The sequence below is a fragment of the Scylla paramamosain genome, chromosome 11, assembly GCF_035594125.1.
Source record: "Scylla paramamosain isolate STU-SP2022 chromosome 11, ASM3559412v1, whole genome shotgun sequence".
In the NCBI taxonomy this organism is placed as follows: domain Eukaryota; kingdom Metazoa; phylum Arthropoda; class Malacostraca; order Decapoda; family Portunidae; genus Scylla; species Scylla paramamosain.
This window is the reverse complement of record NC_087161.1, coordinates 11,293,435-11,310,000: the sequence shown is the minus strand read 5'-3', so window position 1 is coordinate 11,310,000 and position 16,566 is coordinate 11,293,435. Positions and strand designations below refer to the sequence as shown.

The 16,566-nt window shown below is 38.2% G+C and overlaps 1 protein-coding gene across 1 annotated transcript in view; it reads left to right on the top strand.

Moving 5' to 3' along the window:
• Positions 1–16,566, top strand: part of LOC135104948 (bromodomain-containing protein 7-like) — a 192,221-nt gene that overhangs the window by 105,445 nt on the left and 70,210 nt on the right. The window contains 1 exon segment of the mRNA XM_064012763.1: positions 85–196. Within this exon segment, the coding sequence (XP_063868833.1) occupies positions 85–196 (112 nt within the window).

Here is a 16,566-nt window from a genome sequence, read left to right as displayed (position 1 = left end):
AATTCATGAACCATATAAGCCAGTGAATGATAAAATTCAATATCGAAAGGAACACTTTACTATTAAATAATTACTTCATGACAGCAAGTTTGAAGCAGTGCAGGACAATCTGAGTGCAGAGGAGCTACTGGAGCAGGTTCAGGGAGCAGCCAGTGAAGCAGCTGAGAAACTCACGATCAAAAGGCCCTCCAGCACGGTAATCATTTCTTTTTGTCTTGAACTTCTTTTCTTATTTTTTCTTTTCACATTCTCCAGTTCCTTGTATCTTCCTGTCTTCACTGTCATTGTCTTTTTGCTCTCTCTCTCTCTCTCTCTCTCTCTCTCTCTCTCTCTCTCTCTCTCTCTCTCTCTCTCTCTCTCTCTCTCTCTCTCTCTCTCTCTCTCTCTCTCTCTCTCTCTCTCTCTCTCTCTCTCTCTCTCTCTGAGAATGAAACTCATGACTACAAGAAGAAAGATCTCAAAACTGATGAATTATACATACACACAGGCACACACACACACACACACACACACACGCACGGACCGGTACAGACTCAGTGCAATTCCCACCATGGTGCGAGCCATCAATCAATAGTATTTCCCTCCTAGATTAGACTTACCTTTAGGATTAATGTTAAGTTTTTCCCCATCCCCTATGTACATTTTCAGTTTGTCAACTGCCTAAATAATAAACCGTTTATTATTATTATTATTATTATTATTATTATTATTACACACACACACACACACACACACACACACACGCACACACACACATTGGTAAAAGAGGATATTGTTGTTGAGGAAGTAGAATATGGTGATGGAATGGCAGAAACACTGAGGGTTGTGATTAAGATCAAAGGAAGTGAAAAAAGAAAATCATTGTGACATACATACCACCAAAGACTAATGCATGAGAGACCAATAAATTTAAAAGTATGCAACTAGAAACAAAAAATAATTTAGAGGAAATGATAAGGAAAAGTATCAAAATGCTCTTAGAAGACAACTTCAACACTAAAGGAATTAACTAGGAGGAGATGGAAGTGAAAGAAAATGTTGAGTCATGGAGTGAAGAACTTATGCAAACCATGATGGTGAATACAATGGGTGAACAAGCCTACAAGATACAGAGAAGAAGATGAACCATCACAGTTGGACTTAGTGTTTACAAAAACCCCAGAAAGTAGATCAAGTATACATTGTCAGTCCAGTGGGAAGAGCAATCATGTGATAATAGAAATAGTACCACAGGAGGAAAAAATATATATATATATATATATATATATATATATATATATATATATATATATATATATATATATATATATATATATATATATATATATATATATATATATATATATATATATTTTATACAAAGATATACAAAGTTTGCAGAACTTTATAAATTTTACTTCGGCAAATCACTTGTCTGCTAGATGGTGCCGTTCACATGAGATACACTACACTTCGCCACACAGTCAGGGGGTGCAACAGTTTGTGCCAAGTTATAAAGAGAAAACTGGGAGACATGAATGGTATAATGCCAGATGTGCAGAAGCAAACCAAAAAAAAAAAAAAAAAGACAGGACATGGAGGAAAATGATGAACAGAAATGCTAGAGAAGAATACAGAATGGCAAGGTATGAATATAGTAAAATAAGACGAGAATAAGAAAGAAATTTTGAAAGTGACATAGTAAGAAAATGCAAGGAAGAACCTAAACTCTTCTACAGATAGGTAAATGGGAAAATTAAACATAAGGATGGCATAAACAAGTTAAAAAGGGAAGGGAGAATTTATGAAACTACTGAGGAGATGAGTGAACTAATGAATGAGAGTTTTCAATCTGTGTTTACAAAGGAAACCAAATTTGTGGCACCAAAAGTGGTATCACAGAATGAGGGAATACAGGAGATACAAGTAAAGAGACAAGAAATCAAAAAACTGTTGGAAGAGCTGGAAGGTAGAAAAGTTATGGGACCAGATCAAGTAAATGGATGGATATTAAAAGAATGCAGAGGACAATGGAAGAACCCATATGGGATATAATTAACAGCTTGTTGAGAAAAGGAAAAGTACCAAGGGAATGGAAAAGAGCTAACATAGTGCCAATATACAAAGGGGGGAAATAAAATGGAACCATTAAATTATAGACTGGTGTCACTAACATGCATTGTAAGCAAGCTTTATGAAATAGTAATTAAAGACAAATGGTGGAAAACAGTGAAGGATTTGGTGGAGAAATTAAATGATGAAGATGACACAAACTTTGAGGAAGAAGTGGAAGAGGTTGTTAGATTGGGGCCTTATCTGGAAGGCAGAACAAGACCATGAAAGTAAGACTAAAATCACAAGCAGCTTAAGAACATAAGAAATAAGGGAAGCTGCAAGAAGCGACCAGGCTTACACGTGGCAGTATGAAATATACCTCCCTATTTCCATCTATCATCCCCATCCATAAACCTGTCTAATTTTCTCTTAAAGCTCCCTAATGCCTTAGCACTAACAACATGATTACCGAGTCCGTTCCATTCATTTACCACTCTATTTGAGAACTAATTTCTTCCTATCTCTTTTAAACCCAAATTTTTCAAGCTTGAACCCATTATTCCATGTTCTATCATGGTTGCTGATCCCTAAGAATTTTGCTTACATCCCCCATGTTATAATCCTTATACCACTTAAAGACTTCTATCAGGTCCCCTCTTAACCTACATCTCTAAAGAATGTAAATTTAACAGCTTCAGTCTCATCTCGTAAGGAATACTCCTCATCCCCTGTAACCTTTTAAACATTCTCCTCTGTACTGATTCTAATAGACCTATATCTTTCCTGTAATGTGAGGACCAGAACTGCACAGTGTAGTCTAGATGAGGTCTGACCAGCACCAAGTATAACTTTAATATTACTTTGGGCCTTCTACTTTTAACACTCCTAAAAATTAATCCTAATACCCTATTTGCCCTGTTTCTGGCCTCTATGCATTGTTTTCCTAGCTGGAGCTCAGAGCTAACTATAACTCCTAAATCTTTCTCGTACCCTGTATCTACCAGAGTTTCGTTCTTTATTGTGCACCTACTGTTTGGGTTTCCTCTACCTTCGCTAAGTACTTTGCCTTTGTTGATATTAAACTGCATTTGCCATCTGTCCGTCCATTCATTCATCCTATCTAAATCTGCCTGCAAGGCAATGGCATCCAATTCTGACCTAATTAATGTACCTATCTTTGTGTCATCCTCAAATTTACTAACATTACTACTAATTCCACTTTCCAAGTCATTGATATATATTAAAAACAACAATGGTCCTAGTACTGATCCCTGTGGCACCCCACTAATTACATGACCCCACTCAGATTTAGAGTCGTTTATTACAACTCTTTGTTGCCTGTCACTTAGCCATGACCTTATCCAGCCTAACACCTTCCCATCTATCCCATGTTCCCTAACCTCTCTCAGGAGCCTCTGATGGTGTACCTTGTCAAATGCTTTACTAAAACCCAGATATAAGGTGTCATAACTATCACCATTATCTACTGCCTCATACACTTACTGTAAAAACTGAACAAGTTCATCAGGCAAGACTTCCCCTTCGTGAAGCCATGCTGTAACTGATTTATTAAGTTATGTTTGTCTAAATGCTCCCTAATGTTCCTTGTTATTATTGACTCCAATATTTTACCCACAACTGAAGTTAAGCTGACAGGTCTATCTCCTTTCTTGAAGATGTGTGCCACATTAGCCTGCCTCCACATTACTGGTACCTCACCTGACTCAAGTGATTTCCTAAAGACAGAAACTAACAGCTCACTAATAACCTATTTGTATTCCTTAAGTACTCTGGGATATATTTCATCTGGTCTTGGTGTCTTGAACTTTTTGGCCTATCTGTCTCCTGTTCTACTATCTCCTTAGTTATGGGAATATCTGTCAGCTCATTCTCATCTGCTCTAAACATCTGTTCACTATTTGGCATATCCTGCTTGTTTTCCTAGGTGAAGACAGTTAAAAAATACTAATTCAGAATTTTACTTATCTCCCTAGAACTAACCAGCTCCTCATCTGCTGCCTTTAATGGACCTATAGTATCCTTATTTTTCATCCTCTATACCTGACAAAATCCCTTGACATCCGTCTTCACCTGGTTGGCTACCTTTAATTCATAATTGTCCTTAGCTTTCCTCATTAACCTCCTGACTGTTCCAACTAATTCATTATATTGTGGCTTTAAATCATCTTCACCTGCCCTTAATCTCTTATATATACTTCTCTTCTATATAATGTTTTAACCTAGCAGTCATTCATTTAGGGTCATTTTTCTGTGATATTGCTCTATACTGGATGTTTGCTAACTGACCTGTATGCAACTTATCTATGAAATATTTATACAACTCATCTACATTTACTTCATCTAATCCCCTCATCTCAGCCCCTTCCATCCTCTCCACTCCCTCATCTACTCGCCTCGATCTCACCTCTCCCATTTCAGTATGACCTGACCCTCCAACATACTCACACCTATCTCCCCGTCTCTCTCTCCTCTGCCCTTCCAGACACATCTTCCCTTTTCTTGTCCTACACCCTCACACCGCACCTCACCTCTCTCTTCCTGCCTTATCTTTCTCGACTCTGTCCCGGACCTGACCTTACCCTGTATCCATTGCTGGTTATCTCCTTGGAGGTACCTTTTTAATTCCTAAAAATTTGCTCTCCTAAAGTCAGGTATTTTACTACTGTTTTTGCTTCTAAAAGTTTCTTCCCATTTTAATTTGTACCTAATTTCCCAATGGTCACTGTTACCTAGCTGTCTTCCAACATCTACCTGCATGACTGCTTCCTCCCTGTTAGTAAGAACTAAATCTAGAATATTGTTCCCCCTTGTGGGTTCTATGACTACCTGTTTTAAAAAATTATCCTGAATTACCTTAAGAAATTCCTCTGCTTCCTTGCTACCCACCATCAGGCTCCAGTCGATATTCCAAAAGTTAAAATCTCCTACCACACATACCTGACTGTACCTTCCTGCTCTATTTATTTCCTGCCACAGTGAGGTGTTAATTTCCTTTGTACTGTTCAGTGGCCTGTACACTACTCCCAGTACTACTGACCGTGATCCTTCCTTAATATCTATCCATATTGACTCTGTTTTGTTATCTGTTTAAATTCTACTGTTAATACAACACTAATGTGTCCCTAGCGTATAATGTGACGCCTCCTCCTCTCCTGCTTTCCCTGTCTCTATAGAACAGTGTGTAACTATCTTAACCTCTGGATTAAATACTTTTCTTGACACATCTAATCAAGTTTCTGTTAGAGCAATGATATCAAAGTTCTTTACACACGCTATTCCTCTAAGCAAGTCTATTTTATTCATAATACTTCTACAATTTTTTAAACACTTAAGCTATTTCTCACCTTCCCAGAGCTAGTTACCTTTCTAGATTTAACTAATTTGTCCTTCGTTTTGACCTCACAACCCCTTCTTCCCTCCTGACTAACGAAAAAAGCGCTGGAGTGTAGTTACCTCCTGCTCAAGCACTCCAGCCAAAACCCGAACACCCTGGCGTGATGAATGCATTCCATCCTGGGCGTACAAGGTGTCCCTACCATAGAAGAGGTCCCAGTTGTCGATGAACATCCATCCATTACTCTTACAGTGCTTCGCGAGCCTGCAATTCACTGTAATAACCCTGGACAGCCACTCACCACCAACTCCCTCCTTGGCAAGACACCACACACCACAGGGATCCCTCCCTTGTCCCTTATCCTAACCAAAGCCTGTTGAAACCTCCCGAACAGTTCCTCACTCCTGACCTTACCAAGGTCATTCTCTCCCGTGCTGAGAAAAACAAAGGGCTTGGTCCCATCTTTTTTCAAGCACGTGTCTAGCCTATCACATACCTTCCCTATCCCAGCCCCTGGCAAACACACCCTCGACCTACACTTCCTATCTCTGGCACAAAATACACTATCTAAGTGCCTAACCTGATTATCACCAAGCACAAGCACTCTATCTTGGGGCAGGGTAACTGCATCTGTCCCCTTCTTGTCTCCTCCCGCCATATCCACATCCTCCTCCTTCACTTCCTCCAACACACTGAAGGGATTCTTCGTCTCCACGCAAGGTGCCCTGAGGACCTTCAGCCTCTTGGCTCCCCTGCACACAACCGACCACTGCTCCTCTATTGCCTTACTAGGTAGGGTGACAGTGGGGCACGAACCTCCTACAGGTGCTGAGATCATCTCACAGAACTTAGCCTTCAGGTCTGAGATCCTCTCACAAAACTCAGCCAGCACCTCCAAGATTCTTTGATGGAACTCAGCCTCCACCTCTGAGAACTTCGCAACGATTGCCTCGAGAACAGGAGAACTAACACAGCCAGATGACTCAGCAACACAAGGTGCCATGTCTACACTAGTTAGCTATATTAGTATCAGGTCAGTGCTCATTAAACACGTCCATTCACTAGGAACCCTGACCTGAGACTGGAACCTTGACCTGAGACACCAGCAGAAGAGATACTAGAAAGAACATTCAAACTAAGAGAAGTAGAAGATTGCAAAGATACATACAACAAGAAAAACAGAAATGAAGAAGAATGGAAAAAACTGAAAGAAATATATGAAGAGGTTAAAGAGAAATTAATTAATCAAGAACAGAAGAAAAGACTTTTTTTTTTGGTGAGTTTTGAGAGACAGAGTGAAGAAATGGTACGTAAAGGAAAAGGAATTGAAAATTAAATAGAGAAAAATGGTCAAAATGAAGGACTGAATGTGATGTATACCAATAAAGATGGAGAGTTACACAGAACATTGGAATTACAAGACTATTTAAAAGAAAAAAATCTGAAGGTGGTATGTTTAACGGAAACAAAGCTAAAAGAAGAAAATCAGATTGTCATTAACAGTAACTACAATATATGGAGAAGAGACAGGATTGATAAAGGAGGATCATGTGTAATGATAATAACAAGAAATAAGGTGAAGACAAAAGTAGTGAAATATGGGGGAAAGAAAAGTGGAAATAATGAGTGTTAACTTGGAGAATAATAGTGCAGAAATACTGATGATAATAACAAGCTATGTACCAACCAAAACAAATTCTTGGAGCAAGGAAGACTATGAGAAAATAATAGAAGACACCATCTAGTGTTTGAGAAAATGAATCAAAACTAATAAAAGAGTACTGTTGGCAAAGAAATAAATTGGGAAACATTTGAGTTAGGAGGAAATAAGACTACATGGGGAGAAAGGTTTTTGAAGGTGACTATAGAAAGCACGATGCAATGGGAGACTGAAAATAATAGATATGGGGGAGATGACAAACCAACAAGATGACCTAATATTAACAAAAGGAATTGACTTACCTAAAGCATTAAGATATGTGTGCCACATGGAAAAAAGTGAGCATTTAATGATAGAAATAGAGACTGATAATGATGTCAGTGAAGAGGATAAATCATACAAATAAGAGAAATTATGGGAAAGTGAATATAGATGATCTTAAGAGATTCTATGAAGAAATGGACTGGGGAAAGCTGAAAAGAGCAAATGATGTGAAAGATAAGTATGACATTTTTATGGAACTATATGAGACAGGAATGAATACTAATCAAAAGAAAAAGGAAAACAGGTGTGCTTCAATGCAAAATGTACAAAAGCAAAGAAAAAAGAGATGAAGCATGGATAAAAAAAATTTTAAAATCAAAACCAAAAAATAAAGAAGACTTAAAGATAGCAAGAAATGAATATGTGAAAATGAGGAGAGGGGAAGAGAAAGGATACGAAAAGATATAGTTGAAAAGTGCACAGTCAAACCAAAACTGTTCTACAGATTCATAAATTGTAAAATTTAACTAAAAGAAAAACTAGAAAGTCAGAATTTAAAAATCACAAAATGAGAAGACAAAAAAAATAAATGTTTGAAATTAAAGCAATCAAAGAAGTTTATAAAATGATGTAGTAACTGGAAGAGACAAAAGCAACAGGGCCAGATGGAGTATCGGGTTTCAATTTAAAAGAGTGCAGAAAACAATTAATTGAACCAGTATATGACATAAGAAAGTGCTCATTATCAACTGGAGGAGTGCCTAAAGAATGGAAGAGAGCAGACACATTGCCAATTTATAAAGGTAGAAAGAAAGAAAACCAGTAAACTATAGACCAGTATCAATGACTAGCATAGTATGTAAGATCTGTGAAAAAAATGATAAAAAAGCAGTGGACAAATGTTCTAGAAAAACATGAGATAGTGTCAGAAAAACAGTATGGCTTTAGACAAAAGCAATCATGTGTAACATATTTGATGAGCCTTTATTGGAAAGTGATTAATATAACACAGGAGAGGGCTGGATGGGTAGACTGTGTGTTTTTAGATCTAAAAAAACAACTTTTTGACAAAGTTCCCCACAACTGGCTACTATGAAAGCTAGAAAATGTAGGAGGATTAAAGGGAAAAATAATAAATTGGATTGAAAGCTACTTAAAGGGAAGAGAAATGAGTGGTAGTAAAAGATGTAAAATCAAAATAGACATTGGAGTACCACAAGGAACAATGGTGGCACCTATACTTTTCTTGATCTGCATAAAAGATATGCTTGAAGGAGTAAAGAGTTACATGAGTTTGTTTGCAGATGATGCAAAATTACAGACATATAAGAAACAACATACTGAAATTCTACAAGAAAATTTGAATAAAATCTTGGACTGGAATAAGAAATGAGAGATGGATTTTAATGTGAAAAAATGTCATGTAATAGAAATGGGAAAAAGTTAAAAGAAACCAAAATTGACATAAAATGGGAAATGAAGAAATAATAAAAAGTACAAGAAGATAAAGATCTTGGAGTGACAATACAGGATAATCAACAGTTGGAGAAGCATGTAGAAAAGATATTCAGAGATACATATGGAATGGTGAGAAGTATTGGAACAGCATTCCACTACATGGATAAAGATATGATGAGAAAAATAATTACCACTATGATTAGACCAAAGCTGGAATATGCTGAATCAGTGTGGTCTCCCTGCAAGAAGAAACATGTGAAAAAAATAGAAAGGATAGAGAGGATGGCAACATAGATGGTTCCAGAACTGGAAGAATTAACATATGAAGACAGGTTAAAGGAAATGAATCTGCCATCATTAAAACAAAGAAGAGAAAGGAGAGATTTAATACTGATATGTAAGTTGTGGAGTGGAGTGGAAGAAATTTATTATGAGAAACTATTGCTAAGAGATGAAGGATATACCAGATTCACACGAGGCCACAGCAAAAAACTAAAAAAAGGAAGATGCTTAAGTAACATAAAGAAATATAGTTTCCCACAGAGAAATATAGAAGTTTGGAGCAAGCTAAGTGAGGATGTAGTATTGGCAACGAATGTACACAACTTTAAGGAAAAACTGGACAAGTGTAGATATGGAGATGGGACAACACAAGCGTAGCTCGGGCCCTATAAATTATAACTAGGTAAATACAACTAGGTAGGTAAATACACACACACACACACACACACACACACACATCTTCAGTGAAAACATTGTCAGTGCCATAACTGTCCCTGCTTTTAAGACCAAACTGATAGGTATAGAGACAGGATACTATGAGATTACTCCCCTCCTGTAAACCACAACTAGGTAAATACACACACACACACACACACACACACACACACACACACACACACACACACACACGTTGAAATATGGAATAACTTAAAAGAAGAGGTGGTTGCGGCAAAGAGTGTGCACATGTTTAAAGAGAAATTGGACAAATTCGGGTATGGAGACAGGACTAATTGAGCTTTGGCTCGGACCCTGTACTATACAACTAGGTAAACTAGGTAAATACACACACACACACACACACACACACACACACACACACACACACACACACACACACACACACACACACACACACACACACACACACACACACAAGGCAGACCTTTGCATATATGGATGAAGAGATGGTCAGGAAGATGATCGTGTCGCTCATAAGACCTAGACTAGAATATGCAGCAGTAGTATGGTCTCCATACAAGAAAAAGAATATAAGGAAGTTGGAGAGAGTTCAGAGAGCAGCTACGAAGATGGTACCAAGTATCAGGGACTTGTCATATGAAGAGAGACTGGCAAGGATACATCTACCAACATTGGAAAAGAGGAGAGAATGGGGAGACTTGATTGCGATATATAAAGCATATGAAGGAGTAGAGGAGGTGGACCAGAGTGACTTAATGGTCTGGGATACATGGAACACTAGAGGACATGGAAAGAGGGTGAAGAGGAGTGCTTGTAGAAGAGACATCAAAAAGTATAGTTTCCCATATAGAAGTACTGATGTATGGAACAGTCTGGATGAGGAGATAGTAAATGCAGAAAGTATACTTGGATTCAAGGTTAAGTTGGATATTAAAAGATATGGAGATAGGACACCACGAGCATAGGTAAATAAATACAACTAGGTAAATACACACACACACTCTTGGACCATCTTAGCGAATGGACATACAATGGGAGCTCCTGGACAACAAGGATACTACCTAGTTCTTGTGATGGTTGAAAGTTTTATGACTCATTGCTGTCCCAAGTTAAATTTCATAAGAAATTTGAAAGGAAAGGAAATAATTTAAAATGTCGGACAGCTGATCATGCCAGCCAGTAGGACACCCACAGGAAGAAAAGTCTTGGATTTTAGTGATTTTGCAGAGGATGATGGTCAGTTGCAGGAGAAACCGAATGCAAGGAAATTAACCATGCTGGAGGTGAAGGTTGAAGAGATATGGGAGAAGGTAAGAGACCTAGAAGAAAGAAATGGGAGGTTGGAACAAGAAAACATTACACTAAGAAGGGAATTAGAAAATGAAGAGAAACTGCAGCAGAAAGAGATACATGATAAGGAAAACCAAATTAGAATGCTGGAAATGAAAATGGGAATGATGAATAAAATTATGAAGGCTAGAGAAATACAAATGAATATGCTGGAGGATAGGATGAAAAAGATTGAAGTCCAAGACAAAAACAGGGATAAGCAAATTAAGGAAAGCCAAGAACAAGTTAAGGAAATGGCAGAAAGATCCGTAAATGAATGCGAGGAGTTGGAGAAAAAGTGAGTTATACAGAAGTAGTGAAGGACCAGAGGAGTAAAGAAGGCTTGACTAAAGAGGTTATAAAGGTAATAAAGGAAAAGGAAAACCTGGTAAGAGACACTGTAGATAAAATGAAGAGCATAATGATCTTTGGCCTGGAAGAAAGTGAGATAAAAAATTGGTATAAAAGAGAAGCAGAACAAAGAAAAACAGCTCAATTAGTACTGAGTGTGATAAACGAAGGGGATACAAAGCTGGAAGATGAAATAGAGGAGGTGTACAGGATTGGTAAATACGATCAAGGAAAAAGTAGACCATTGAAAATTAAACTAAAACCCCAAACAGCAGCTGAAGAAACATTGGTAAATGCATGGAAGCTAGCCAAAAGTAACGAGTTTAAAGAAGTCTGGATTAGAAGAGAAATGAATGAGGAGGAAAGGAAGAAACTTAATGAATTGAGAAGTGAAGCAAAAGAAAGGAATGAACAGACAACACAAGAGGAAAAGGAACTTTTTTCTGGAGAGTAATGGATCTAAGGTTGAGGAAGAGTGAAAAGGGTGCAGAGGCACAGCTGTAAGAGAGGAAGGGACATGGACAGTGGCATACACTAATGTGGATGGTTTAGTTTCAGTGATGGATGAAATGAATGAATTTATAAAAGCAAATGAACCAGACATCATGGCAATGGTAAAAACTAAACTAAGAGATTCAGAAACACCAAATTTAGGAGTGGGAAAGTACAATATGTGGATAAGAAACAGATGTGGAAAAGGAGGAGGTGGAGTGATGATGCTTGTTAAAAAGGGTATCAGGGTGGAGAGTGTGGAAAAGGCAGAAGGCTTGGTGGAAGGCCTAAACTTACAACTAATAAATGGAAGAAGAGGATTACGATATGTCACAGTGGTGTATGTCCCACCAAAAACAAAGACCTGGAATAGACAAGAGCATGAACAGTTGCTGAGTGAGACAAAAGAATGGCTTGTAAAGAAAATTAAAGAAAACAACAAAATTGTTATAATGGGAGATTTTAATTGTAAAGAGATAAATTGGGAGGAGTGGAACACAGGAAGAGGAGAAAACTCATGGGGAGATAAGGTTCTGAAACTGGCAATGAACAATATTATGATACAGTGGGTTGAGGAAAACACTAGATACAGAGGAGGAGAGTAGCCATCAAGACTTGATTTGGTATTATCAAAAGAAGCAGATATTATAGAAGACATGAACTATAATTGTCCACTAGGAAAAAGTGACCATGTCATGATAAGGTTTTGTAATAAAGAAAAAAGAGAGGAAAGTAGATGTGAAGATTATAAAAGTGAAAGATTTAATTATGGTAAGTCAAATTTTGAACAAATGAGGAGATACTTTGGTGAAGTGGACTGGAGTACACTTATCACAGCAAGTAATGTGCAAAAGAAGTGGGAAGCTTTCATCAACATTTATGAAGAGGGAGTGAAAAGATATGTACCGAAAATAGAGACAAAGAAAAGATATAACAATGACTGGTATAATAGAAGATGTGAAGTAGTCAGGAAGGAGAAGAAAACGGCATGGAATAGATGGCAAGATGGCGGAGGAAAAATACGCAGGAGCTATGGCAAAACTACACAACTACAAGAAAGGAATATGTAAGGGTTATTAGAGAAGAAAGGAAAAATTATGAGAAAGATGTTATGGACAAATGCAAAGAGGAACCAAAACTATTCTTCAGATATGTGAACAGCAAAATGAAAAATAGAGAAGGAATAAGCAGATTGAAGGTGAATGGTCAAATGTGTGAGGATCTGGCTGAATTGGCAGAGATAATGAACAGGAGTTTTCAATTAGTATTCACAAAAGAGAAAACATTTGTGTGGCAGAGTGAGATGAGTGAAGAAATGGGTCTGGGAAAAATCAAAGTGACTGAAGAGGATGTCCAGAAACAGATGGAGGGACTAGATGTTAGGAAGGCCCCTGGACCTGATGGAGTGTCAGGATGGATACTAAAAGAGTGCAGTCAGCAGTTGACATGGGTAATACATAATATTATTGAAAGCAGAGTCCCAATTGAATGGAAGAGAGCCAACATAGTGCCAATCTACAAAGGTGGTAGTAAAGAGGAGCCCTTAAACTATAGACCTGTGTCTAAGAAGTGGGGGTGTGCAAAATGTGTGAAAGATTGGTGAAGGATAAATGGATGCAGTACCTAGTAGGAAATGAAGTGATAAAGCAACAATTTGGATTTAGAAGAGGGAGATCATGTGTTACAAACTTAATGAGTTTTTATTCTAGAGTGGTGGATATAATGCAAGAAAGAAATGGATGGGCAGATTGTGTTTATTTAGACCTGAAGAAGGCCTTCGATAAAGTGCCACATAGGAAATTGTTGTGAAAGTTGAAGCATAATGGTGGGCTAAGGGGGGGCCTGCTGAGATGGATGGAAAATTTCTTGACAAACAGAGAAATGAGAACGGTGGTAAAAGATAAAAAATCATCATGGAGGGAAGTCATAAGTGGAGTATCCCAAGGCTCAGTACTTGCACCAATCATGTTTGCAGTCTATATAAATGATATGACGGAGAGTGTGAACAGCTACATGAGCCTTTTTGCGGATGATGCAAAGTTGCTGAAGAAAGTCAAGAGTGAAGAGGACTGTGGAACGTTACAAGAAGACCTGAACAAGATATCAGAGTGGAGTTATAGATGGGAAATGGAATTTAATTTAAAGAAGTGTAAGGTAATAGAATTTGGAAAAAGTACAAGAAGAGTAAAAGGAAATCATGTGTTGAATGGTGTAAGGTTGAGCGGAGCAGAAGAGGAAAAGGATCTCGGTGTTACAGTGAATGGGAACCTGACCCCCGAGAGACACATTAGCAAAATTACAGGAGAAACCTATAACTTGTTGAGAAGAATAAGGCAGGCCTTTGCATATATGGATGAAGAGATAGTCAGGAAGATGATCGTGTCGCTGATAAGACCTAGACTAGAATATGCAGCAGTAGTGTGGTCACCATACAAGAAAAAGGATATAAGGAAGTTGGAGAGAGTTCAGAGAGCAGCTATGAAGATGGTACCAAGTATCAGGGACTTGTCATATGAAGAGAGACTGGAAAGGATACATCTACCAATGTTGGAAAAGAGGAGAGAAAGGGGAGACTTGATTGCGATATATAAAGCATTTGAGGGAGTAGAGGAGGTGGGCTGGAGCGACTTAATGGTCTGGGATACACGGGACACTAGAGGACATGGGAAGAGGCTGAAGAGGAGTGCTTGTAGAAGAGACGTCAAAAAGTATAGTTTCCCATATAGAAGTATTGATGTATGGAACAGTCTGGATGAGGAGATAGTAAGTGCAGAAAGTATACATGGATTCAAGGCTGAGTTGGATATTAAAAGATATGGAGATGGGACACCATGAGCATAGCTCTTTTCCCATAAAGCACAACTAGGTAAATACACACACACACTGTCATGGCGGACAGAGAAGTTAACGCAAACAGGCGCTCCTAAAAATCCAGCCATCTAAGTCGCTGAGAGCTGCCTCTAGTGGAAATATAGAGGCGAGAGTTCACACTGGTTCTACTTGTTGCTCTCCTGTCTCCAAAAGTGTTTTGTAGAAAACAGTTAAATTGTTATAATGAGCAGTGAATAGGGGCTACTTCAGTCCCCACTATGTTGTTTACACCAACAGGGACCGTCCCGAAGGTGAGACAGAGAGACTTCTCGGGATTTGGGGAAGAGGACCAAAGGGTCGGGGAAGCAATGATGAGAAAGAGAATTATCACACTGGAAACTGAAATGAAGGATAGATTCGACAAGATGGAGAAGATGGTTGAAACTTTGATCACCGAGAAGGGGGTGTGGAAAGGTGTATACGACGATCTACATAAAAAACTAATAGTATATAAAAAGAAAGCAATGGAATATGAAGGCAAAGTGGAAGAGTTAAACGTAAAACATGAAAATTGGAAGAAAGAACAAGAGGAAGATAAGATCAATTTTAGGAAAATTGTGGAGGAACAAATAATGGGAAACGACACAAAGCTAACAGAAAAGTTGTTCAAGTTATAAAACAAAGAAAACTTGGTGAGAGACACTGTGGATAAGAAAAAAACTGTTGTGGTATTTGGCCTGAAGGAAGAGTGTACACCTCAGTGGACTGAAAGAGAAAAGAAGGAAAAGATATGTGTGGAAAAATTAGTGGGGACATTACAAGAAGAAAAAGAGCTAACTGGAGAGATCGAAGAAATTAAAAGATTGGGTAGATATGTTGAGGGTGGACAGTATCCTATGAAAATAAGGTTTAGGTCACAGCTGAAGAAACACTGAGTAAATCCTGGAAACTGGCCATGGTGGAAGAATACAAACAAGTGTGGATAAAAAAAGAAAGAACCAGAGAAGAGAGAGATACTATAAATGAACTAAGAAAAGAAGCAAATGATAAAAACGGAAAACTATCAGAGGTGGAGATAAAAACAGTTCTTTTGGAGGGTTATGGGCATGAGGTTGAGAAAGTGGTACAGGAGGGAAGTAAATGCGGAAGGGGAAGACTAAAAGTGTTGGAACTAGAAAACTATTTAAAAGAGGAGAAACCGGACATCATGGGAATCGTTGAAACTAAATTGGCAAGTGAAGGGGATATATTAAATATTGGTGAAGGAAAATGCAAACTCTGGATGAGAAATAGAAAGAATAAACAGGGAGGAGGTGTGATGCTTCTAGTTAGGAAGGATTTATTAGTGGAATCTGTCACATATGGGGTGGAGGAGGCAGAAGTATTGAAAATAAGCTCAAGACAGAATATTGGAAGATACCGTAACGTTGTGGTGACTTATGTTCCCCCTATTCCAACTCTTGGAGAGAGGATGAATATAAGAAAATGCTTGAGGACACAAGGACATGTTTGGCAGAGCTGCTTGAGGAAAATGATGATATACTCCTGATGGTGGACTTTAACTGTAAAGAGATCTTGGGAAAACTGGACCACAGAAGGCAGTGAGTCATCATGGGGGAACAAGCTACTAGACCTGGCTATTGAAAATTTCCTGACACAGTGGGTTACGAATGACACAAAATTTAGGGGAAATGAAGCACCTTCAAGGCTCAATCTAATTTTCACCAAGGAACAAGAAATAGTAGACCTTAAATGCATAAACCCAATAGGAAAAAGTGATCATGTGCTGATTCAGTTCACAGTTATGGATCATAACCTCAGTATAAGGAACGAGGACCACAGAAGAGAATGGCTAAACTACAGCAAGACTAACTTTGGACAACTTAGGAAGTATTTCAGTGAAGTGAATTGGAACATAGTTATGCAAAAGGAAGACATAGAGGAAAAGTGGACAGCTTTCCTGGACATTTATAATAAGGGAGTAGAGAAATGGGTACCCAAAAGATCAACAGAGAACCTTTTCAAAAAGGATTGGTACAACAGGAGATGTGGAACAGCTAGATTGGAGAGAGAAAAAGCATGGAACAAGTGGAAGAAGAACAAGAGACTG